Consider the following 27,142-nt stretch of genomic DNA (forward strand, 5'->3'; position numbering starts at 1 on the left):
ACTTCTCTTTTTTCCCCCTCCTGATCTCGTGCTTTCTGGAAAGAGAGAATCATAGTGAAATCGAAAGGCGCAGGCGGAACAAGATGACTCAGTACATCACGGAGCTCTCCGACATGGTCCCCACATGCAGCGCACTGGCTCGGAAGCCAGACAAGCTCACCATCCTCCGCATGGCCGTCTCGCACATGAAGTCCATGAGGGGGACAGGGAACAAGTCCACTGATGGCGCGTACAAGCCTTCCTTCCTCACAGAGCAGGTACCCTGGTCATCACATCACCATTGGAAAGGGGGGAGAATCCCAGCGTCACCAAGATGAAATAAACTACATGGGGAACCAGGGCTCAAGGTTGAGGAAGGAATGAAGCCAAGATGTTTTGTTTCCATTTTTCTCCAAGAAGCTGTCTTCAAAAGCTGTCTGATCTTTGGGTCTTCTGCTTTTATGTTTCCCATAACCTTAATGAGATGTCACTCAAAAAAATACATTGAGCATCTGAACATTGTGCTCAGCATGCTGACACAGGAAGAAGTTAGTAAAAACACTGTGTGCTGGAATCGTGCTGATATAATCAGCCTATGAAAGTGATGGTATATGAACAAAGCTCCACGTCACTGATCACTAGAGAAGTGCAAATCAAAATCACTATGAGATACCATCTCATTCCAGTCAGAATGGCTATTACTAAAAAGTCAAAAAATAACAGATGCTAGTGAGGTTGCAGAGAAAAGGGAACACTTATACACTGCTGGTGGGAGTGTAAACTAGCTCAACCATTGTGGAAAGCAGTGTGGAGGTTCCTCAAAGAGCTAAAAACAGAAATACCATTTGACCCAGCAACCCCATTACTAGGTTTATACCCAAGGGAATATAAATCGGTCTACATAAAGACATATGCATACGTATGTTCATTGCGGCACTATTCACAATAGCAAAGACATGGACTCAACATAAATGTTCATCAATGACAGATTGGATAAAGAAAATGTGGTACATATATACCATGAAATACTACACAGCCATATAAAAGAATGAGATCATGTCCTTTGCAGGAACATGGATGGAGCTGGAGGCCACTATCCTTAGCAAACTAATGCAGGAACAGAAAACCAAATACTGCATGTTCCCAGTTGTAAGTGGGGGCTGAATGATGAGAACACACGGACACAAAGAGGGGAACAACAGACATTGGAGCCTCCTAGAGGATGGAGGTTGGGAGGAGGGAGAGGATCAGAAAAAATAGCTAATGAGTACTGGGCTTAGGATCTGAGTGATGAAATAATTTCTATAACAAATTCTCATGACATGAGTTTACTCCCTTGGCAGTAGGAACAAACCTGCATGTGTACCACTGAACTTAAAATAAAAGTTAAAGAAAAAAGACAGTGACGGCAGCAGTAGTGATAATAGTGGCCATGATCAGAGCACTTAGCCGGCCGGCATTTGCTGGGTGCTTGGTGTGAGTCATAGCTTTCTGTGAAATATCTCATTTACTACTTACTCTAGCCCTGTGAAGAAACCACTGTTATTTAGCTCTGTTTTATTGATGAGGAAGCTGAGGCTTAGAAAGAGTCAGCAGATTGCTCAGGGTTAATCTGCTGCTTAGTGGAGGAGCCAAGATTGGGTCCAGTGAAGACAGGCTGGTAGGACCCCAAAGCCATATTTTTAACACCTACACTAGTCTTTGACTAGTTGGCAAGAAGAAACACATAAAATGGCTAGTGAGGTCATATTTTGTAAGTGGATTTACATGAGCCAGAGGCCTGTGTTCAGGGTCTTTGTATTTCCATGTGCTGATCATAGGGCGAGTTGGCAAATACTCTAAGCTTCAGTGTGCTCATCTGTGAAATGAACATAAAGTTTTTTGCTTTCCTGTCTCCAAGAGCTTTTGCAGGATAAATGAGATGATGGATTTGAAAGCGCTTCATTGTGTACAGCCGGTGGGGGGGGGATTGGGTGGGGAGGTGAAATGATACAGTTGTCAGGGCATGCAGTTAGGAAATGCAAAAGTATGTAGGGTATAGGGTCCTAAAAGTAATGGAGGATTTAACAAGACACAGCGTGCGGCCAAGCTGAAATAGAGTGGAAGTGTCCTGGTATTATCAAGAGGGACTTCTCAGGACAGAGACAGTATTGGCATAGAAAGGAGCCACAAAAAATACCTAGAAAGAGGGGAGCAGAAGGAATTTCACAAAAAGGGAAGAGTGTGTACAGAACTTCAGAGGCAGGAATGAAAAAGATTTTGTTGGGAGACAGAGTGATGTATTCTGCTAGAGCCGAGACTCGATTTATGTCATGGAAGTTAGGTTTAAAAAGAATAAGGGATGAGGAACTAACGTTTGTTACTGTCTGTTCTGTGGCAGACACTTTAGCAAGCACTTCACCTATTTGATCCCTTTTTAAATCATCCCAGTGGTCATGAGGGCCCTCCCTTGGCAGATGTTAGGAAGGTCCAGCAGTGGTAATATCTGCCACCTGGAGGACACAAACTGTGGTGGTCAGGGCAGGAACTTCAAGCCTCATTTCCACCTCTGTAAAAATAAATGCAGTGATAGCTCCCAGCTCGTGTGGTTGTGGTGAGGAAGGCAACAAGCATAGACTGTTTAACATGGGCCTGAGGTATAATGAAGGGTGAATAGCTGGTAAGTAACAGACAGAAATTATTAAGCACTACTAGCTGCTAGAATCAGTTTTTTGTCTATATTTTTAAATCCTCACCAAAAAACCTACAGGGTCAATGTTTGAAATGAATCTCATTATCTTTAAGTGACTGAGGATTATGAAAGTGGCATGCAGAGAGAAGGCAGCTATGCAGGTCAGATGAGCCCTACCTTTGTTCCTCTCTCAGCTGCTTGGATGGTGATCATAACGGTTACATTTATGGAGCACCTACTGTGTGCCAGGCCCTTACTAAGTCCTCACACACAGCATCTCATTTAACCTTGCAAGAGCTCACTGAAAAAAATTACTGAGGGTGTGAAGTAACATGCCCAAAGTTGCACAGCTAAGTGGGAGAGCCATAGATGATAGTCTCCTTTTACTCCAGAATAATGCTCTTAACCGTGACTGTTTGTTTTCTTGGAGTGTGGAGGCTAGTTCTGGATTCAGGGCACAGGAACTTGGTAGTGATTGATAGTCTCCCAGGGAATAAACATCAAGGAGGAGGGTGGTAAAAAGAGGGTCCGTGATGCGAGTGGGGCTTCATCCCATAAGACCTCGCCACAGTCTTTGCAAACTGGACAAAAATGTGAATTCATGAGTAAAGTCATTCAGCCTCCACTTCCTCTCCTCCAGTGACAAAGAATTCTGTACTTCCCCAGACATCCTCTTCCGTTTTTAATTCTCTTAACAGCTCTTTCTGTTGGGGAGATCATCCCAATACTGAAAATAAAAATGCTGACCGAATTCCCTGAACTAATTAAGCATCTAGGTGACGCAGAACAGCAGAAGTGCAAAGCAAGAGAAATGGGCAAAATAAACTTATCCTTAAAAAATTTTTGTACCAACTGCTTCTGCCCTGGTTTCCCAGGCAGAGGATGTTAGAATTCCTCCCCAGCCAGGGGCTTAGACACATTTACAAAGCTCCCTGGGTTCTGCTCATCAGCATATCAATGTTCCCTAGTCTCTGGGTTCTTGTACCCTGCTCAGTTACTGGGATTTGGGGCGCCAGACTCTCCACCTTTTGCCTCCACTCTGCTGGCTGTCCATGTGCTTTACAGTGGGGTTTTCACATAAGATTACATTCAAACAAAGGATTGCCAGCCAAAAAATGTTTGCTAGCTGCTGACCTAGAAGGATACCTTTGTCCTCTGGAGCCTGAACAGTACTTGAAGTGGTTAGAAGGGTGGCCATGGATTACAGTGTCTAGGGAAGACTTAGTGCCTGGCTCCTGCAGGCACAAAGCCCATTTCATTCAGTGGCAAAGGGCTCCTTAGCTTGATGTGAGAATAGTATGGGCAACTACACTTGAGCTGCCTTCAGGCGCTGCAAAGAAAAGACATCTCGTTTTAACAAAGTTGATTTTGCCCCATCCACGTCCTTCTGAGGATAATATCAAGGCTTCCTGCTGCCCCTTCCTTGATTCCAGTTTCCTCCCTGCCTTCAATGACAGTCATGACCCCAGTGAATCAATGTGAGCCCAGGGTTGATGCTCCTAACCTCTTCTCACTGTAAAGTGCTATGGATAATGCTGTATTCCCTGCTGCCTCCCAGAGTTACTCTGAGAGTCTTTTGAGATGATGGTGATTATTGTCAGTTCTGGAAATCCGACAGAAATGCAAATGTAAGGGGATACTCTTATAGCCAGTGCCAGCATTCAGCTCAGAAATACGGAAAGAGAAAAGGAACAAGAGGGTACTTTCAGTACGGCAAGCTGTGGGTGGGGAGACACGTGGTCTCTTTCGTTCTCCTTTCTGACCTTCCCTTTCCCCTTCCCTTCCTTCTATCTAGCACCTTTTGTGCCAAGCACTATGTGTTGGGCCCTTCTGCTCCAATGACATGACTACAGTTTCAATATGTGGCAAAGCTGTTCACACCTCTGGCAACCCAGCACCTTCTGGTGATCACTCATTGCTCTCCCATCCCCTTAGGCTGGAAGTTTTCTCTCTCCCCAACAAAGGACTAATGAAGACAGGCTAACTGTGTTTACAGTAGCTGTTATCTTAGGGATGGTGCAAGCTTTGTGCATTTGTCTAGCTTATTTTCCAGAAACAAAGTACTCATTTCCCAAACTATTTGTGTACCAGAATAAATATGCAGATAAAAGAAATTGAAGGCTGCTTTCCCAATAAGAAAGTTTAATCACTCTGGGTCTGTCAGTGTATTGTGCCAATCATAATCTTTTCTTTATAGGAACTGAAGCATCTCATCCTTGAAGCAGCTGACGGATTTCTGTTTGTGGTGGCTGCTGAGACAGGGCGAGTGATTTATGTGTCTGACTCCGTCACCCCTGTTCTGAACCAGCCCCAGTCAGAGTGGTTTGGGAGCACACTGTATGAACAGGTGCATCCTGATGACGTGGAGAAGCTGAGAGAGCAACTGTGCACCTCAGAAAACTCAATGACAGGTCAGTGGAGCTCCCTTTATGAGGCTGTTTGACTCTAGAAAACATTCTTGGCCAGGCGTGGTGGCTCACACCTGTAATCCCAGCACTTTGGGAGGCTGAGGCAGGCAGATCACGAGGTCAGGAGATCGAGACCATCCTGGCTAACACGGTGAAACCCCGTCTCTACAAAAAATACAAAAACAAAAAATTAGCCGGGTGTGGTGGTGGCGCCCGCCACCTGTAGTCCCAGCTACTCCGGAGGCTGAGGTGGGAGAATGGCATGAACCCAGGAGGCGAAGCTTGCAGTGAGCCAAGATTGTGCCACTACACTCCAGCCTGGGCAACAGAGTGAGACTCCATCTCAAAAAAAAAAAAAAAAAAAAAAAAATTATTTTAGTAAACAGGCCAGGAAACTGGAGGCCATAAAAAGCTGCCTGAAGGTGAGGGAATATATGTGAGTTGGCCTGTGTGATAGCTTCATTCATTTGGTAACATTTAAAAATCCATTTTTAATAAATCACTTTTTTCTGTATTTTACCTGCAATTAGTGTACATTACCACTAGAGGTTGTTGTTGATATATTAGCCAGATCCATATGCCCTGTTTGAAGTTTATCCAGTAAGCATGTGATTTTCTGTGATCCTGACTATAAACATTCATTACCCAGGCCTTAGTTACCTGAAATCTAGTTCCTTATTGAAATGTTTAAATATAGTCAATTCCACTCATACATGTTTCTAAAAATCACTGCAGTATACACAATCATGCAATTAAAAACTATAGGGCTTACAGAGAAAAAGTGGTTTAGAAGCACAACACTCAATAATTTGTCAGATAAAAGCAAAAATAAAAACCTATTATAAATGGTAGCACAGCTTTAACATTAAGTGGTTAAGAAATGTATACATCTTACCATACATATGGCAGCTGAGTTTGAAAATGATCTAAAGTTTGCTTATGGAGGTGGTCTCAGAAGGTGTGGTCATTTGTATGTTATTGTGAAATGGTAGGAGGACAGTCATGTGAAATCAGACGGAGAGTTTTAACTCCAAATGTGGATGAGTGTGGCTAATAACACACTGTGGACCGAGAGAGCTGACTGATGTCTGAGGTATGTGAATTTTGTGTATTTCCATGTGGCTCGGTTCAGCTAGGCACAACCTTTCTATGTTCATCTAGTTTTTCTTACAGATAAGCAAACACAAAATTCACATTATGCTCAGATTGTTCCTTAATATGTCAATCTCATTGGAACAAATTTGCATTGTTGAAACAAGCGTTATAGAAGCATTATACCAAAATATTTGCATTTTGCTCTATGACAGATATATTTGTGTTGTCATTCTCCCTGACCATATTGTGAGCTGTTGTATTCCCACTTACTTTTGTGTCTGCCCACAGTGCTAAACTCAGTGCTTTGCACATAGTAGGCCTTCAGCGGAAGCCTGATGAATTAGTGAGTGTGTTGTTTATTGTGGTCAGCCTAGGATGCCATAACAAAATACCACAGAATGGGTTACTTAAATAACAGAAATGTATTTTCTCATAGTTCTGGAGGCTGGGCATTCAATGTCCTAATCCATTTGGGCTGCTATAACAAAATACAATAAACTGAATAGCTTTTATGTAACAGAAATTCATTTCTCACTGATATGGTTTAGATCTGTGTCCTCACCCAAATGTCATGTTCAGTTGTAATTCCTAATGTTGGGGGCAGGCCCTGATGGGAGGTGATTGGATCTTGGGGGTGGGTTTGCCTGAATGGCTTAGTACCATCCTCTTGGTCCTGCTCTCATGATAGTGAGTGAATTCTCACAAGATCTGGTTGTGTGTAGTACCTCCCCACTCTCTCTCTTAAGAGTTCCTGCTTCTACCATGTAAGACACCTGCTTCACTTCACCTTCTGCCATGATTGTAGGTTTCCTGAGGCCTCCCCAGAGGCCAAGCAGATATCAGCATCATGCTTTTTGTACAGCCTGCAGAATGGTGAGCCAATTAAACCTCTTTTCTTTGTAAATTAGCCAGTCTCAGGTATTTGTTTATACAATGGGAGAACAGACTAATACAGTCACAGTTCTAGAGGCTGGGAAGTCCAAGATCAAGGCACCTTGATATCTGGCAAGGGCCTACTTTCTAGATGTTCCCTTCTAGCTGTGTCCTCACATGGTGGAAGGGACTAGCTATCTATCTGGGATCTGTTTTATAACAGTACCTAATCACCTCCTAAAGGCCCCATGTCCTAATATCATCATCTGGGAGATTAGAATTTCAGCGTACGAATTTGGGGAGAGCATAAACATTTAGTCCATTGCATTCAAGATCAGTATGTCATCAGGTTTGTTGTCTCCTAAGGCCCTTCTCCTTGATTTGGAGATGGCCACCTTCTTGCATTCTCACAAGAATTATAACCAGCCTAAGTGTAGGTCTCTCCTCTGTGTGCATGAATCTTGTGTCTCTGCCTCTTCTTATGAGGACACCAGTCACTAAATTAGGGCTCACCCATATGATCTCATTTAAGCTTAATGATCTGTTTAAAAGTCCTGTCTCCCAAATACAGTCACATTCTGGGGTACTGGGGATTAAGACTTTAACATACCAATTTTAGTGGGGAACACAATTCCACCTATAATAACACTTATGATAAGACTGAGTTAGATGTTGCTAAAAGTGAGAGGTGTACAGCTGTTTTGGAAGGATATTAGTAATTTTCTCAGTGCTGGTGATCAAAGATGTAAAAAAGGAGGAAGAGAATTAAGGTGTAAGGACAGTGTCTTTTTCTCCTGGCAGTAAGCTTTGATGTGCTTGTAAAACAGCGATGCTGAAATAGGCTCAGAAAGACTCTTTCTGCTGCCCCATTCTCCTGCCTGAATTAGCAAACTCCATATAGAAATCCTAAGGAACACACCTTAAAAAGTTAAATATTTGGGAGGGATGTAAAAGGGGAAAATCAACCAACCGGGAAATGTTGGTTTGACAGCTGAAATCACCTTCTCTGGAAAGTGCTGTCTTTCCCAGACTTCTACATGTGACCACAGGATGTGGCTTTTGGAAACCCAGTCAGGAGACCCAGCTGGGGAAGCTGCCAGGGAAGCGATGGTCGAGGCAGGTCAGGCTCTGGCCAAGGATGTAGCCAGCTGGTTCATCATAGTTGGGCGGACATTTCTGTCCATGTGAAGTCTGAATGTGTCTGGGAGAGTTTAAGCAGGCGATGTGAACCACATCTGGACAGAAATGTCCTCGGAGTGGACACTGGACTGTGGCCAAGGCAGCCAGAACCAGTACAGTGGAGGGTGTCCTCCAGGATGCCAGAGAAGGCCCTGGGAAAGGTGAAGAGCCAGGTCTCTGAGTTTGCCTATGGGCCGAGCCCCTCTTGTGAGAAACAAGATGAGGCTGGAGAAGTGGGTTCTTATTCTTAGGGTGGAAGAGAGGACAGGGTCTCTTTCACAGTCATAGGGTGCGATGTGACTTTCCTAGAACCTACAAGAAACCCTTGTTGATTCCATAGGGGAGAGCTTGGAAGAACTCTCTGAAACTGGGCTGCTACTCAGACGGGCCTTAGGGTTTTCCTGGTGCTCAGGACAGGACTGAAGTAGGCTTCATATATAACCAGCCCAAGCATAAGTATAATTTTAAAATTGTATTAAAAGGCCTCGGGTGTGGCTTAATGCCTTCAATTATTGGACTAGAGTCTCTCAAACCCTCCTGTCCCTGGACTCGTGTGGTTTTAGGCCTGGAAAGAGGTGACATGGTCCACTTTGGGAGATTCAGGGTGGAAGGGTGTTGAGGCAAGGCAGGGAGCCAGGCAAGGCCTGCTGGAGTGGGGGTGGCTTAACTAGGGCAGCCTGACCTCCTTTCCCAGTGGAGCTTCCCTCCTCTGAGCCTCTCAGTGGTGATTCGATGTCTCATTTGTTGGACCTGCAGGATCACCTGTACTGAATGTGTGGAGGTTTGTATGTGCACAGGGGAGGGGACAAGAAACCTGACTTCACTGGGGCCTGCAGACTCCCATGTTGGCTCAGGGACCCCAGAAAATCAATATGTTTTCAAAGAGTTGGTGATGGTGGAGTTCTTTGTTGTATTAAATTTTTTCCTAGCTGGAGAGGTGGTGACAAAGGGTGGGTGAAAGGTTATATACAGTCTCCTTAGAAACATCATGGAGTGATGTGGGTCAGTGTCATGATCTGACTTGTCTGTGAATAAAACTAGAATTTATCCACGTGGAGAGAGAATGGGTGAAGCCTTACCATACAACAGTGACACTGCTAGTGGAAAAGTGCTGGAAAGGGAGTTGGGAGCTCCCTGCTTTTCTGGTTTTCACTTTGTGATCTTGGCAAATTCCTTTCTTCTCTAACCCTCATTCTCCTCATCTTGACCCAGGAAGTTTCTAAGGCTCCTTCCAGCTCTGATTCTACTCTTTTGTTCAAGGCCTCATCTACCAATGTATGAAATGGAGGCAGATTGGAGGAGGGGGACTGGTGAAAAACTCAAGAGAACCTATTCTGAAGGCTCAGCAGAAACAGGGTGCCTTCCTCCAATGGTTGTAGCAAACATCCTGGGCCCGGCTCTCTTGGCTCATTTTGGTCCACCTGCCCTGCTCTTGGCTGATCCTGATGGCCAGGGAGACTCTGAGCTAAGATGTGAGGTCCACCTACCTCACCACGTAAGACACTTGGATTCAGAAAGAGAAGATTCCCTCTTGGAGGAAATCAGGTGCTGTCTGTCACTAAAAGAAACAAGAGACAGTGGGAAGGAAGACAGCAGGCAGGCATTGGCTGGCTCAGGAAAGCTGGCCTTGGTGGTATTGGAGGAGCTCCTTATGGGGAAGGATGAGTGTTCCGCAGAATGAAAAGTACCTTTGCCTCTCACCAGGAATGCTGGGATGTTTGGGTTACAGGATTCTGAGCAGAAGATGAAGCATGGAGGTGCCGGGATCAGATGGAAGTGGTGTCAGGGAGGGGCCACAGAATTAATGATCCTGGATATCTGAGTGGCCTGAGCCCCAGCTCTCTGCAGGGAAGGAGAGGAGCTGAGGAGAGGCCCAGGGCATTCCAGGTGATAGCAGAGCCTGTGACCGTAACTGAATATGTCCAAGAGGTGGGGTTCAGAGAGCAAGCAGGGAGCAGCAGAAGCAGCTCAGCAGGGGCCGCCCAAGGGAGCATGGGTTGAGCAGATTCTTTGTGCCTTCTGGTGGCCTTTCCCAGGTTCCCTCCTGTGGCTGTAGAACTCTGGAGGACCTTGATCCTGGTGAGCAGAACTGGAGGCGCCTTGTGGGTGACCTCAAGCACTGCCCTGGGTGGGGACCGCCTGGCTGTCCTGGCTGGAAAGCGGATGTGCACAAGCATAACCCATGGACTCTTCAAGACAAGGTTGATTTGGCCTGTTTCCCCCGCATCACACTTCCGTGGCTCTGTTTCTGTTGGACTCTTCCTGCATTCAGAGAATTGGGTCAGCATTTTGGTTCAGTGTAGAAAATAACTTCAAAATAGAGCTGTCCAACAGCAGAAGAGGGTGCAAGCAAAGGCCAAATTCCTCCCTCCCTCCTTTCCTCTCTCCATCCTTCCTTCCTGCCTGCCTGCCTGCCTGCCTGCCTTCTTTGCTTCCTTTCTTCTCTCTCTCTCCCTTCCTTCTTCCCTCTTTCTTTCTTTCTCTAATCACTACTCAGTTTATTCATTTATTCATCCATTCAACAAATACCTGCCTTGCATGGCTGTAGAAAGGTTATGTGGGATGCAGCTTACCTCGTGATCAGCCTCTCCTTCCCCTATCTCCTATACGTAGGAGTCCCCAGCTGTTGTTGAATGAATGAACCCCCATTTGCCAACCATTCCAGCCTGGATTCTTTGTGATAATTTCTAGAGAGCCTGAGCCAGGTTGGTCCCCAAGGGATCTGGCTGGAAAGTTCCTGTGCATGATTCACATGTCCCAATCAGCTGTGATTAAGCTTTCCTATCTCCCTGAGAGCTTCATGGAAATCCAGAGATATTTTCAGCCTTGGATCACAGGATTTGGCTAGGCCGTGGTCTGGGCACAGATAGCAGCTCACGAGAACAGCTCACCAGGGAGCCATTTTCAGCCAGCTCTGCAGCTCTGCTCATATACCTTTCATCAGGCTGCATTTCCATGAAGAGTTTAAAGATGGTGCATTCACTGAAGAGTCTCCCTGCCTGGGAGAGAGGACATCTGTGGGACACTCGGTGCATGTTGCATTTATTCTTCTCATTAAACCATCACAGCTGGGTGGTGGCTCACACCTATACTCCCAGCACTTTGGGAGGCTAAGGCAGGAGGATTGCTCGTGTCCAGGATTTTGAGACCAGCCTGAGTAACATAGCAAGACCTTACCTCTACAAAAAAATTTTAAAAAATTAGCCGGGTGTGGAGTCATGCACCTGTAGCCACAGCTACTCAGGAGGCTGAAGTGAGAGGATCGCTTGAGCCCAAGACGTCCAGGTTGCAGTGAGCCATGATTGTGCCTCTACACTCGAGCCTGGGTGACAGAGCGAGACCCTGTCTCAAATAAACAAATAAATAAATACCGTAACAGTGAAATATTAATAGCTATAATGAATTCTTTTACTTTCTTAGACATAGGGTCTCACTACATTGCCTAGGTTGTTCTCAGACTTCTGGCCTCAAGCAATCCTTCAGCCTCATCCTCCCACGTAGCTGGGACTACAGGTGTGCACCATCATGCCTGGCTAATTTTTAAATTTTTTTTGTAGAGACAAGGTCTTGCTCTGTCACCCAGGCTCGAGTGCAGTAGCACAATCGTAGCTTGCTGCAGCCTCTCTTGAGCCTAGGAGGGTCCCAAGCATTTCTCCCACCTCAGCTTCCCAAGTAGGTGAGATTACAGGTGGGTGTCACTGCACTCGGCTAATTTTTTAATTTTTTGTAGAGATGAGGTCTTGCCATCTTGCCCAGGCTGGTCTCGAACTCCTGGCCTTAAACAGTCCTCCCATCTCAGCCTCCCAAAGTGCCAGGATTATAGGCATGAGCCACCGCAGCTGGCCATCTTACATTTTTCTAGCACATTTACCTATTTCAGTGGATATCAACCCTAGTTGCACGTTAGCATCAATCACCTGGGGAGATCTGATAAATACACTTGCCCAGGATTTGGGAAGGGAGCTGGGCACTGGTGTTTTGTTAAACCTTCCCAGGTGATTTTGATGCACAGGAAGGGTTGAGAACCATTTGTTGTCTGGGGCTGATCAAGGTCCTATGCATGGGGATTATTGGCCCCATTTCACAGGTCAAGAGCATGAGGCTTGAAGTTACCGAGAAGTTCTCAGGGTCACACACCTGAGGCCAAACAGCTGCTACAAAGTAGAGCTCATAGTCAATGCCAAAGAAGCTTATTGCCTTTGGGGCATCTAGAGACAAAGAAGCCTTGGCATGACCCAATATCCCTGGGGCACCAGGAGCCAGAACAGTGTTTAGTGGGGTTTGGGCGTATGAGTGGTGAATGGCATCAAAGCTCCAAGATTGAGGCTCGGATGCAGGGGTCTCTAGGATCCTGTCTAGGAATACTAGGACACTAGAGTAGTCTAGTGGAGCACTTCTCAAAGTGTGATCCTTAGGCCGGATGCATGAGCATCACTTGTGAACTTGTTAGAAATGCAGATTCTTCCCCACTGAATCAGAAGCTCTGGATGCCCAGAAATTTGTATTTTTACCTACCTTTCAAGTCATCGTGATGCATGTTAAAGTTTGAGAAAAACTGACTTAGTGAAACCATCCTGGGACTTCGTATCAAGTCATCTGGATTGAGTCCACTGTTATTCTTGGCTTTGCCAAGCTCTTTGATCTCTGAGTTTAGCTTTCCTCCTCAGAAAGATGGGGGATCTATGACTTTGTGAAATGTCTTATTAATTATAGAACTCCATGCACATGTTTATTTGAGTTTACTTGGGAGGTAAACCCTGGTAAAATCTGTTAAGTGTGTTTCATGGGTACACTGCACTTGCATCCATGAAGTGCAGGGAGCTTCTTAGAGATGCAGAATTGCAGGTCCCATCCCAGGCCTACTGAATCAGGATGTACATTTTAATAGGATTCCCCAGGAACTTATACACTTGGATGCACATTTTAGTTTGAGAACTGCTGAACTAAAGAATTTAGCAAATAGTGATTGTGCTGGGGGCTGCTTGCAGCAGCCTGGGTCGAGGGCATCCTTTGGCAGCTGGGACTGGCATGAAGTGATGGGATCTGCCCCAGTGACTCAACTGCCCAACTTGTGTTTGCACAGCTCTCAGGTGACCAGGCCTTGGTCCAGAGCAGCTAGAAGTGTAGCTCTGGGGATTTGCTGTCCCCTCTATGCCCGCTATCTAGGGCAGAGGCTGACTAGGCACGGGAAATCTGTATGGCAGCAGAGCAGCCTGTGTAGCAGCCTGTGGAACCTCGCCGCACAAGCCCATACATCCCCTGCTCTCCACCAGGGTCCGCACCAAGTTTGCGGGTTCAGCAGGTGGCATCCTCCAGTGTGGAACAGGAGAGCGAGGAGCTGGTAGCGGGCTCATCCTGTCACCCGGGGAGGACCCAGACTAGAGCAGGAAGAAAGCCAGTTATACGTGATGCTGCAAGGGAAAGCGTGCACCTCCTGGAACGTGTGTGCCTGGGAAAATAGCTGCCAGTTGTCAACATGCAGCCTCAGCCTACCCAAGGCAGCTGGGCCTTCTTCCTGACACTTTGCAAAAGAGGGCAAGGACAGACTGTTGAGCTCAGCCATGTGGTTGAGTCCCTCAGTGGAAGAATGTCAGGCAGATAATTGGTCTCACAGGGGTCCTGTGAGCTATGCAGTCCACCCCTGGGGTATGAGTTCTGGAAAAAGATGGTCCATTTCCAAGTGTCAGTCATGAAGGTAACTTCATAAAAACTGTACTTTCAAATATATAGCTTATTTTCTTTGGAATGCCCAAACTTAGTCGTTGGACTAATGCCAGAATCTGAATCCTGAACACATTCAGCAGTCCATTTCTTGCTATATTAGGTAACATGTATAAATGTGGCAAAAAAAAAAAAAACAACTTGATTTGATCTCGACTCAACTATTAACACTGTTATTGAGTTTCTGTTGTTCGAAATAGAAATAAAGCATTTTTATGGCAAGGAAAGCATGTTTATTTGACTTAGGCCCCTTGGAAATTGCCCAGTTGTGTAAGTAAACATTTAAAAACAAAGCATTTAGGGGTAAGTTGCCAGAGGTGCTTGATAAATGCACGTGAGAATGAAATCTGAGAATTGCTGGCTGGTTGTTTTTTGTATCTTCACAGTGACTTTCCCACTAGAAACCTCAGCCTCCTTCGATCTGTTATCCCAGATGTTTCTTTGGAGCCAGTTCAGTTCTTTCTCGTTGTTAAATATTTATACAACCTGCCTATTTTGCTTCGCTACATGCATAGCATGGCTGATGCTGCTGAACTGTTTGTGTTTTTTTCTCATATTTTATGTTGAAAGATATTCCATGAATCTGGACAGATTTCCAGCCCAGGCTGTTGGGTTCATTATCACTCTTGTGTCACAGCAGATAAAGGAGTCAGAGTGGTGCTTTTGCACACATTGCTGACTCTGGCTGGAAGGCTGGCTTCCCTGCACACAGCGAAATCCACCAGCCGTGTGTGCTAAGGAGTGGTGGTGGGGATAGGGGGCAGTGCATAGGGGTGTAGGGAGGCAGCGGGGGGAGTGGAAGAATCCCTGTACTTGGAGTCAGATGAACCTGGTGACAGTTACAGTCCATGGCCTTTACCTTGGGTGAATGACTTAACCTCCCTGAGCCTCAGTTTTCTCGCTTGTAAATGCAAACAATAATGCATCTCCTACAAAACTGCTTTGAAGCAGGCATTCAATGACATATGGGATAGTATTAATGATAGTGTTTGGGAATTGTAGAGAGTTCATTCATTTGTCTTAATAACTGCAAATTCCATTTAAACACTACTATAGATCAGTGGTTTCCCAAACTTTCCATCTTGCCCTGCTTTATTTGTCTTCTTAGCTCTCTAAAATGTGTCTTAGGATTTTGGTACTGTTGACAAGGGAAGATGGGTAGGCCCTGATCTTTGTTAGTTTTGCCCCTTTACAAAAGTGTGACATGTGCTTGAGAATCCCCATTGCAGGCTCAGGTAGAGGAGAGGGAAGAAAAGAGGCACTTACTTTTTTCTTTCTCTTTGTTCTATTCATTCATCCATTCATCCAGCACATATTTAGTGGGTACTAACTAACTTGGTACAAGACACTCTACTAAGTGCTGGGGATCTGGTGATGAATAAAACCCATGTGGCGTGGCTCTCATGGAGTTTACAGTTTAGTGGGGAAGAGAGACACCAAAGAGATAATCACATCTAACACACTGTGATAGGTGTTGTGGAGGAAAAGGCCAGGAGGGCAACAAGAACAAACAACACGGAATGGGACATGTCTGGGCAGGTTGGAGAATGCCCCTGTGAGTGACTGATGCCTGGTGAGATCTAATAAGGAAGCAGAAGGCAGCCAGGTGAGGAGATGGTGAAGCTTGGGGAGAGGGGATGCTGACTCCAAGACCAATTGCAGGCCACTGAGAATTTTAACCAGTGGAGGCCCATGAACCATGTTAGATGTGAGATGCTCACTCTGGTGACAGAGTGGAGAACATGTCATAGGACGACCAGAGAGGTTTGGGCTATTCAAGTTTAGGAGGATGCTAGAGTTATCTATGCGAGGGCTGATGCAGGCTTGGGTTGGGGAGGAGTATAGTTTCCTCTGGCTGCCGTAGTACATTACTACAAACTGGGCAGCTTAAAACAATGGGAATGTGTTATCTTGCCGTTCTGGAAGTCAGAAGTCCAAAATCAAGGTGTCAGCAGCCAGGTCAGTTCTTTCTGGAGGCTGTGAGGAAGAACCTGTTCCATGGCTGTCTCCTAGCTCTGGTGGTAGCTGACAGTCTTTGCCATTCCTTGTAGACACATCGGTCCAATCTCTGTCTCCATCATAAGGTGGCATTTTCCCTTTGTGTCTCTGGGTCCAAATTTCCCTCTTCTTCTAGGAATACCAGTCTGTTGGATTAGGGCCCACCGTAATCTGGTATGACCTCATTTTAACTTGATTCTATCTACAAAGACTTTCTTTCCAACTAAGATCACATATGCAGGTTCTGAGTGGACATGAATTTTGGGCAAGGGGTGGTTGGAGACACTGTAAAACCCAGTATAGATTGTAACAGTGGAGATGGAGGGAAGTGGTTAAATTCACCAGATATGTAGGCAGTGAAACCAACAAGGGGAGTGGATCCACTCACTCTAGTCCTTTACCCAAACAGTGTTTTAAAAAAGCTGATATCCAGGGTCATTGGTGGCCTCGTTGGTGCCTCTTGTTCTCATTGTCAGATCTCTTCTACTAGAAGTGAGTTTAACCACGGGGAGGACAGGAGGCACCTCCTCAGCATCCCTGACTTGTCCTGTTGAGTCAAGCCACAAAATCCACTGCTTCCTTTGATGCTTATGCATTCACTGATGGATCCCTTTGGACCCACAAGCCTATTTTTGTAGATCAACTTGGGTGCAATGCAGAATGTGCTCATTGTGCCCTGCTGGGAGATAGGAATACTCACTGGTGTTAATTTTTTATAATTGCTAATCACCTATGCAGTGAGTCAGCAGAGGTACAGCCCTAGGAATGGTCTTCCAGGCTGTGGGTGGTGTGGGATTTGATTTGCCCCACCATGCAGGCATGGAGCCTATTCAGATGTGAACGTGGATACAGGTTGAGCCTTGCTGTATCAATTCCTCTGCTCCACTTTGCTGCTCTATTCCTCTTCATTTCCTTCCAGATGGGGCTGCTGATGCTCACCACTCATCCATCTGGAGTAGGCTGAAGCTACCCTAGGTGGCACAGAGCAGCACTTCCCCCTCTTCCTCTCCACACCTCCCTGATATGGCAGGGCTTGGAATTCAGTCGCCATGCAGACCCAGGCAGGCAGTTGAATTCCTCCGGGCTGCCCCTCGCTGTACTTCTCCCTGCTTCTCATCCCACCCAGCCCTGAGCCTGGGCTTCCATCTCTCTTCGCCTGCCTTTGTCCTGACCTGATTCATCCTCTCATGCCTGAGTCCTGCCCACCTCCCCGTGCCTTGGGTCAGACCTGCCCCTTCATGCTGTCCATGCGCACAGCAGCAGAGCTGGGCACAATCCAGAGCCAAGGTCAGGGCTGTTTTTTGTTGAGAGCAGTGGCAGGTCACCATGCTGAGGATGGGTTCAGATGGGGCGCGTGGAGGGGTCAAGGCCAGGAACTGATGCAGGAGAGGGTGCAGGGAGATGGGCCAGAATGTCTGAGTGGGGAACAAGCCATGCACATCCAGGAGTTGAGAAGTTTGGCCCCCAGCTCAGGACATAGTCTGTGACTGACACCTGACCCGCTCAGGCCTGGCTCTCACAGCCTGCAAGGTACAGGCTCAGTTTCCAGATGTTGGACTTAGATGGCTGATACTTGACCATTGTGCCTACATTTCCAGAGGCTTCCTTTATAATTGGACCCTGAAACCAGACCAGGGCACCTGCCCCTCACCAGTCTCCTTCATCTTCCGGACGTTGTCTTCTAGGTATGCAGACCTCTCATGCTTTGTTCATGGCAACAACTTCTTAGGGAAGGGATCTAAAACGGAAGCCTACCTGGCCATTGCAAGACTGGAAGAGGAGACTTGCCCAGTAATGTCACTGAATGACTGGATTTTCCATGCATGGTAAATATTTCTTTGTAAGAGAAATAACTGAGAGGACACAGCCTCCCCAGCACAGGGCTTACAGGGAATCAGGGAGGCTGCCAGGGATACAAGTAGAACAGCTCTCACTGTGAACCTTATGTGCATTTTATGTACACATCCAACTAGGTTCTCCCTTTTGGCATTAGAGAACAAGCCGCTTCCCTGTAAACAAGATTCTGTAGTACAGAGAGCTCTCCAGCCTCTGCCTGAGCTGGGCTGTTGGGAATCAGGAAGTTGGGTTTGAGCAGCAGGGAGAGGTGGTCTGTAGGATCCAGGCCTTTCCCAACTCCCAATAACAGTGCATCTCTGTCCTGGATAAAGAGGGAGTAGGCGGTTAAAGTTCTCTTCAGTGGCTCAACATACATATTTTCTATCCCACCAAAAATGTATGTGAATCGACTTGAGAATGCTAAATCTTGCTTTAAATTCATGCAGAGATTTAACCATGTAACACTGGTGTGCTTCTTTATAATGCTAAAAGTCACCTCCTAAAGTTCCTACATTCTCATTTTCGTATTATGGCTTTTCTTGAAACAAGGCATACCCAAGTGACACCTGGAGAACATTTATTACAGCTTTGTACGTAAGTTTTTAAAATTCCCAGCTTTTAAAACAGTGGTTCTCAATCTCATTGTGCATCAGGATTCTGTTGATTCTTTTAAAAATTCAGATACCAGGACTCCACTCCATTTTGGTGAACTCGACTGTACCATAGTGAAGTTCAGACATCTGTCTTTCAAAAGCTACCCTGATGATTCCAGTGTGGACCAACTACTGCTCCCCAATGCGACCCCTGCCAACAAACCCCACGCATAAATAAAATAAAATAATAACAGCCTAATTTGTCCTTTATCTAGGAGATAAATTTCAGGAAGATAGTTTCTTAATTTACTACCACCGAAAACCAAAATGTTAAAAATGTAATCAGCAACACAACTGAAAATGTGCAGCACTTAGCATTTTAAGTCCTCTTTGAAAGAGTCTTGATTTCCTAATGAAGTACCTTTTATCCTAACTTTGATGTTCAGGAAGCCAATCGACAAAGACTTTTTTCTTCTGTCTATAACAGGAAACTACAACAGAAATAACCTAGAAGTAGTATTTTTTTCAGGCAGATATAATTACTTTGGGATGTTTGAAAAGATGAATTGAATCATTGCTTCTTGCTGGTGTGATTTAGATTTCAGTAATCATCTCACGTGATAGTCATATTTTGTAATACTTTGGTTAAAAATAGCTTTGTTGCAAAAACTCCAGTGTGATAAAGCAAATAAAATAGTTTCCTTTAGCTTCACCAAAGACAGACACATTTCCCTCTGAAATGTCATGACTCATGCCACATGGCTAAATAAAAGAGCATGTATAGCACTGATCTTTCCTGTTTATTGCTTTTTTAGTAGAAGCTGATTGAAGAAAACATCTGCATCCAGTTTTCCCTTTATTTTTGTAGATTCTTTTCTTCTACTCCAACGCAAAACCTCCCTGGACAGTCATTTGCTCAGGCAGTGATCTGATAGATGGCTTTCAGTTTTCTCCTTTTGGGTGATGAAATAAATTACTCTCCAGTGAGCTATTTACAATGCCATTCTTTAACCTTGAGCTGAGTGCACACATTCTAAGGACCTGAACTCACAAGAGCTTGGCATCATGAGGGTCACACAGGCTGACTTTTCTCTCAGTTCTACAGCTCTCTCCATAATAGGACTGTGAAGTGGCCACTGGCTTCTTTTTGAACACCTGCAGTGGCAGAGCTGGCCACCTCAGAAGATAGCCCTTTCTACATTGGAACAGTGCACTTGTACTTAGTTTGAAGTTACCCCAAGTAATGCCTGCCATCATCTTAGCACAGCTCACATTGCTTGCTAGGGCTGGGAATTGGCAGATGGGTGGACTCACCGACAGCCATGTGGGGAGTTAAGAGCATGGACTTTCTGCCTGGGTTTGAGTCCTCGTTTCCCTGCTGACCAGTTGGGTGATCTTGGACAGGATACAGGGATCCTCCCTGAGCCTCCAGTTCCTCATCAGTGTTGGTGTGAAGATGGTGCCCGAGACAGTGCCTGGCATGGCCTAGGTACTCAGTAAATGCTTGTCATCTTTTTTTTTTTTTCCCCCAACCGTAGGCAGCTTTGTCTTGGGAGGTATTCTCAGTCCCTGCCTGGTCAGGGATTCGTGCACACACTTTTGTGAGCACTCTGAGGAGAAAGTGGTGAGAGAGAGAAGCTGGATAGGTCAGGACAGGTCAGAAGAGAAGCCAGGTAAAGATGCGATTCTGGGGAGTCTAGTTTCAACCTGATCTACAGGGACAAAGTTTGGGAGAGTAAGTTGCACAGAGTCAGTCCCTCTTTGAGGCAAGGGTGTGGGGTTTTGCAGTCCCTCTTTGAGGCAAATCAGTCATTGGTCACAGGCCTTGAGGGGTGGGTGTAACTCCTAGATAACTTTAGGCCAGGAGGCTTCAAGGAGAAGGCTCTGGAGAAGATGCAGGTGTGAGCCATCAGCTGAAGAACCTGCAGCAGCTAGGGGAGGACCCAGCGGTCAAAGTGGTACGTGAGATCCAGGGTATCCGGGCGGGGCATCCGCAGTGTCTACTGAAGCCCATGGAAGAAAGCCTATTGGTGGAGCTGGCCGCAGCTGGCCACCAGAGCAGCTGAGGTTTACCCAAAATAACCTGACAATGCAAAGAGCCCCTCCATGTGGATGCAGGCTCCGCCCCACAGTCCCATCTCCCCTTGGGGCTGCCCACAGCCTGGCCCAAGACTGAGGCCAGCCACTAGGGCTTGGCCACCAAGTCTTCACAGATGAAGGGGAAACCTCTTTATGGGAGGCAAATTGCATATCTTAGTTTAAGTCAACAGATAGTTATCAGCATGTGTCACTGCACTAGAAACGGAAGATGCAACAATGCATGAAACTGTGGTCACCGTGCATCATGGAGCTTTACCCCAGGAAATGGACGAACAGGCAGTTATATAATGAATATAGAGTCAAATTGGTGGCATGTTCTAAAGAAAAAGAACAGGAGGCTATGGGACAGGGGCAGGGGACCCTAATTTACATGTCAGAGGTGATGGGGAGAGTGGAGCAGGGAAAGGCCTCTAAGGAAATGACTATAAAGCTGAAAACGGAAGGACATGAATGGGAATTAGCAATTTGTGAGGTGGTAGGGGGAGTGGGGTCAAGACCTTTCCCAGCCATGGGAATAGCATAGCATGTGAAAAGGCTCTGGGGCAGGGAAGGTACTGGTGGCTCTGGGGAAGTGAGGAAGGCCATTGTATTAGTTAGTTTTCATGCTGCTGATAAAGACATACCTGAGACTGGGAAGAAAAAGAGGTTTAATGGCCTTACAGTTCCACATGGCTGGGGAGGCCTCACAATCATGGCGGAAGGCAAGGAGGAACAAGTCACGATTTACATGGATGGTGGCAGGCAAAAATAGAAGTGCTTGTGTGGGGAACCCCTTTTTATTACCATCAGATCTTGTGAGACTTATTCACTATTATGAGAACAGCACGGGAAAGACCTGCTCCCATGATTCAGTTACCTCCCACCGGATCCCTTCAACGACATATGGGAATTCAAGATGAGATTTGAGTAGGGACACAGCCAAGCCATATCCCTTGCAGTGAGATGAGGGGGAAATGTCAGGCCAGGGACAGCCACAGAGAACCATTATGCACTTGGAATTTACTCTTAGTGCAAGAAGCAGTCCCTGAAAGCATGTTAACATGATCCAATTTGCATTTTTATACATAAAGACTGTTCTGGTTGCTGGAAGGGAAATGGATTTTTTGGGGGGTGAGGTTGGGAGGATCCAAGAAGAGAAGAAACTAGTATTTACATACTGTGTAAAGTGACTTCACAAATACATCTCATTTACTTCTCAGGACAGGCCTTTTTTTTTTTTTTTTTTTTTTTTTTTTTTTTTTTAGTATAGGCATATTCAGTTGTTCCAGCACCTTTGGTTTTTTGGTGATTTTTTGCTTTTGTTTTGTTTTTTAATCTCTCAGCTGAATCACAGTACCTTCCTTGAAAAGACCATTCTTTCTCTACTGAATTGCCTTTGCACACCAATTATATCTACACAGGTGTATGTCTATTTCTGGACTCTGTGCTATTCTGTTTATGCAAAGCGTCCTTCTTTCTTTTTTTTTCTAGACAGGGTCTTCTTTGGTTGCCCAGGCTGGAGTGCAGTGGTGCCATCACAGCTCACAGCAGCCTTGCCCTTCCAGGCTGAAGTGATCCTCCCACCTTAGCCTCGTGAGTAACTGGGACTACAGCCATGCGCCACCACGTCTGGCTAATTTTTTTATTCTTTGTAGAGACAAGGTCTGGTGTTGCCCAGGCTGATTTCAAACTCCTAGGCTCAAGCCATCCTCCTGCCTCAGCCTCCCAAAATGCTGGGATTACAGGCATGAGCCACCATGCCTGGCTCAGAGTGTCTTGATTACTACAGCTTTATCATCTTCAAATCAGATAATGTTAGTCCTCCAACTTTGTTCCTCTCTTCCAGTCTGTCAGGGTCCTTCACTACCTGCTGTCCAATGTGTAAGAACTATTCTATAGATTTTTCTGGGTGCTTGATGGTTTCAGAAGGGAAGGTCAGTCTGGCTCTTGTTACCTGGTTGGAAGCAGAGGTCCTTATGATAATTTCTTTGAATGCCTCTTCTCTGTCTCCCCTGTCAGCTCAGTTCTCAAATTCCTGTGATGGATTGCCTGACTCTCTTATCTAGGAATCTTAGCCTTTTGCGTATTATATTTACCTCTTTTCCCTTTTGTTTTGTGTGTGTGTGTGTGTGTGTGTGTGTGTGTGTGTGTGACCTCGGAGAATTTCCGAAGGTTTCTTTTAATTCATTGATTCAGTTTTTAGCAGTATCACTATTTATTGCCTCCATTTGGGTGTTCATTTCTGAAATCAAGTTTTTCATCTAAAAGCAATCTTTCTTGGTCCCAGGTTATTTTCTTTTTATTTATAAAAGATTTTCTCAAATATTGCTGAGACTTAGTGTTTCAACATATTGTGTTCTTTCTGTTTCTTGGTGTCTTAATCTGTTTACTGCTGCTATAACAGAATACCACAGACTGATTAATTTATAATGAACAGAAACTTATTTGGCTTACAGTTCTGGAAACTGGGAAGTCCAAGACCATGGCTCTGACATCTGGCAGGGGCCCTCGTGCTGTGTCATCCCATGGTGGAAGGCAAAAGACTGAGAGAGCAAAAGCAAGAGAGAACGAAAGAGAGAGCGGAAAGCAAGAAGGGCCAAGCTTGCTTTTATAACAAACCCATCCCTGCAATCATGACATTAAACTATTCATGAGGGCTCTGCCCTCCTGAGCCCTTATGACTTGATCACCTCTTAAAGGTCTCACCTCTCAACACTCTTGCATTGGGGATTAAGTTTCCAATACATGAGCTTTGGAGGACACATTCAAACCACAGCAAGTGGCAGGGGGTGGGGGTGGGGGATTTGTTCTGATTTTTCCTGAATTGTGTACAGCTATCTGGGAGCTGCAGCCGAGGTAGCCCTGTGCCTTGGTCACCGTTACCTGAAGTTAGTAGGGCCATGCCCACTCCTTTACATGAAATGCTGCCCCTCAGAAGCAGGCTGTGGCAGCCTTTCTTCCTCTTTATGTGGCAGGTTGTTTGCTTTAAGTCAAGGTGATATGAGGGGGCTCTGCCTCTGGCCTCACTGTGATTATACCCTAGGCCACTTGTCTTCTGCTTCCTGATTTCCTGTTCTCTCTCTTCTGCTTGGAATTTGGAAACTTCTAGTAGGGAACTCTTTCACTTTCTTCCCAGGCAGGTTGTTTCCTCATATTGGTTGAACCATGGTGATACAGTTGGAATGGTTGTCCCCTCCAAATCTCATGTTGAAATTTGATCCCTAATGTTGGAGATGGGGCCTGGTGGGAGATATTTGGATCATGAGGGCAGATCCCTCACTAATGGCCTGGTGCCCTCCCTGTGGAAATGAGTAAGTTCTCACTCTTTTGGTTCACCTGAGAGCTGTTTGTTTAAAAGAGCATGGCACCCCTCCTTCTCTCTCTGTCTTGCTCCTTTTCTTGCCATGTGACACTCCTGCTCCCTCTTTGCTTTCTGCCATGATGCTTCCTGGAGTCCTCACCAGAAGCAGATGCTGGCACCATGCTTCTTATACAGCTTGCAGAACCATGAACCAAATAAACTTCTTTTCTTTGCAAATTACCCAGCCTCGGGTGTTCCTTTATCGCAACACAAAATGAACTAAGACACATGAGCTGCTCATACTCATTTCCAGACCATCCCAGGTGTGCTGTGCTGTTTTTTGCAGAAATATTTCAATATCTCTCTATTTTAAGGCCCCTTCTACTGTTTTTCTTCATGAATGCAGATTTTTCCTGCTATTTTTGTATTTTTAAAATCATTTCATTAGCAAACTGCAAAGGAGGGAAGGCACGACTTGAAACTGCCTTCTTGAACTCCATGTCAGCCTGGTCTCCTGGCATATACTGGGCTGCCTTTCCATAGCCAAGGAGGGTTAATCATTTACCGTTAAAATTAAACCCCTCAGGCTTGCATTTCTGGCATTTTTGTAGCATGATACCCCAAGAGGAATGTATTTCTTTAAATCACACTTCAGCATATTCTAAACAGGATGAAGAATTCGTACTTTTGTCTACAGATTAAATAGCAGAAGAGGTGCCGGCCATGGGAGGACTGTGTGGTGATGATTTTATAATGAATAGCAGAGCAGCAGGCCACAGCAGGCGGTGCCCCGTGATCCCACGTCATGTTGAGAATGCGAATGCAGAAAAAGCTGTGAAGTTCTGGGGCTTTTCAGAGAGCCACGGGAGCCCAGTTGTCGAGGTGGGAGAGGTGGTATGGCCTGTCATTCATGTTGGAGTTCTCTGCCCCTTGGTATGGACTGACCCCAAATGTGCCAGTCTTGGTCTTTTCATTGCTCATGAGATGATGATCTCTTGGATATTCTCTGCAGAGTTTTGCTGCCCTCCTTGTGCCATCCTGCTGCCTGCTCCTTGCCTAGTTAGTCTCATTAGCACCTTCCCCAGATGGTACAGTAGAGGGACAAAGGGATTGACATGCAAACAGACTGCTTGGCAGAAAGGCTCTTCTGAGTGTCTGCAGGGCCTATTAGTCACAATGCTAAGTCCCTTTTGCCAGACCTAATCAGGCACCCCCACCCCTGTAAGCCTTTTATTTGTCTCCGTATTCCATGGCCACAGATTCTAATCTGAGTTCTAACCCAAACCCCAGCCGCCATCTTCCTTGCTCGGGAGGGCAAGAGGGCCCAGAGGGGGATGGTTCCCAAAAGCCTATTCTTACTATCTGAAAACAGTTTCCCTCTGTGGGTCAGCAGGAGCCCATTCTGCTCAGTGAACATTATTGTTGCTGCCAACTCTTCCTTCTTCCCAGTACACTCTTTGTGTACACAGGAGCTCTCCCGACACAGCTGGACACTCTGGTTCCAAGTTGAGGTGTCTCTCTTTTCCTGAATGTTGGATATGAATGCTAATCTTACAAGTTTTTTGCTCCTAAAATCTAAATTATTGATATTCGTATATTTAAACTGCAAATCATATGAATTTTCCTAGGCAGTTCCGGGAGGTAGAAGTTTTGCTTTTAGAATGGAATATGGCCTTTGCAAAGCATGCTCAATATTCATTGCCAACAGCATGAAGGGTTGGAGGGTTTGTCAGAAGCACGTTTCTCAAGTCTCTGGCTTTTCTGCCTGTGTGACAGATAGCAGAATCATTTTGAGAGCTTGACTCCTCTGTTTGCTTCTGCTCATGCCTTCCTAGGGCTCTGTGCCCTGGGGTGGGCCCCAGCCCACCTCTCCAGCCCCTCTCCCTGTGGAGCTCCAGCCAAACAGGACTTTGTACTATTCTCAGACCCCTCCTTCCACTTTCTCCACACCTTTCTCTGAGCCCTTTACCTGGGGCATCCTATCCCTTGCAGCTCCATCTCTCTGAGGCTCCTTTAGCACCTCCTCTGGGAGGAAGCTTTCCCTGACCCAGTCTGCTCCCTCCAACATGAAGCACTCTCTCTGTCTGCTCTGTGCTGCCTTTGCATTTTGTGCAGACATCTCCTCGAGTTCCAACTGAGTTGGTTTCATAGTTAAGTAGGAATGGTGTCTTGCTTACCCTACTCTGTGAGCCACTTTGCTTAGTACTGCAGCTTGCACTTTGTAATTTCTGTTGGATGGAGTCAGTTTATAGATTCTTGCTCTCTACCCAGTCTCTACACATTTGTGAGCTTCCATGCACCCTCTCTTGACAATATTATTTTGAAAAAAAAAAAAAAATCCATTGCACTGTGACTTATTCCCATGCCATGGAGTGGGACTGGGCTGTCTTTTATAGTCCATTCCTGTGTGAATTCACCACATGCCCAGCACCCTTCTCCCTGCTCCCAGCTTGAACTGTGAGCATCTTGTGTGAAATGGGAGAACTTGCTCAGCACTGGTCTGGGTGGGTAGAGTTTAACACAGCCTGTAACTCCAGCTGGTAGGGACGCTGCACTTGGTCGCTGCTGTGAAACCATGTGTCCTTTCTTAAAAACCTTTTCCAGGCTCAAGTTCCATAAAGTTCTGAGTAAGTAGTGGATAAATAAGTGGATAAATAGTTCTGAACTTGCCAGTGGGATACATGTAGCCTGCCATTCATTGGCTGTCACCAACCTTTCCCTGCGTGGATAACCATATAGAACCAGGAAAGAGGAGATGTATTAGTTGATAAGTGGCCCAGGTTACTAGGGGAGGACCTGTGTTTATAGCCTCCTAATTGTTGAGAATATGTCAGGAGCTTAGCTTCTGGAAGTTGCTTAGGATTCCTACTGCCAAAGGAAAATGCTTTGTTAGGCTTGAGGGGTGGTGGAATTACTTGTAGAGAAAAGCCTTAGTTCTAAATCCTCAAGGATTCTTTGGAAAACAGGAAAAGAGAGACACATGGGGCATCCATAGGAGCCTGTAAGCAGTTGTAACTGGGCCACTGTGCAGTCATGACAGCTTAGCCTCCACAGTGGGTGGTTGTGATTCGGGACAGAGCTGTTGGACACCAGTGTATGTGTGCGAGGCACCCTGGACTAGGGGACACAGAGATATTCAACCCCTGGCTAGCTGCTTTCACAACATTTGTAATCCAGGAAGGGAGGCAAGCTATCTGCCTAAGTGTCGATAATGTTGGGGACCATGGTGGGCAATATACTAAAAGGATCCCTAAGGTTTCCATCCTCTGGTTATTTCAATCAAACAGTAATCTAAGTATGACTGCAAAGGGATTTTGCCTATGTAGTTAAAGTCCCAAGTCAGTTGATCATCAAATACAGAGATTATCCGGTAGGCATGACTCAAACAAGTAAGCCACTTAAAAGGAGA

At 45.8% G+C, this 27,142-nt stretch overlaps 1 protein-coding gene across 6 annotated transcripts in view; it reads left to right on the plus strand.

Annotated features, from left to right (window-relative positions):
* Positions 1 to 27,142, plus strand: part of ARNT2 (aryl hydrocarbon receptor nuclear translocator 2) — a 203,047-nt gene that overhangs the window by 70,270 nt on the left and 105,635 nt on the right. For all 6 annotated transcript variants that reach the window (XM_063652821.1, XM_054450823.2, XM_054450819.2 and 3 more), the window contains exons 4-5: positions 44 to 257; positions 4,848 to 5,061. In XM_063652821.1, the coding sequence (XP_063508891.1) occupies positions 44 to 257; positions 4,848 to 5,061 (428 nt within the window). The remainder of the gene's footprint in view (positions 1 to 43; positions 258 to 4,847; positions 5,062 to 27,142) is intronic.

The sequence above is a fragment of the Pongo pygmaeus genome, chromosome 16 (genome assembly GCF_028885625.2).
Source record: "Pongo pygmaeus isolate AG05252 chromosome 16, NHGRI_mPonPyg2-v2.0_pri, whole genome shotgun sequence".
NCBI lineage: Eukaryota > Metazoa > Chordata > Mammalia > Primates > Hominidae > Pongo > Pongo pygmaeus.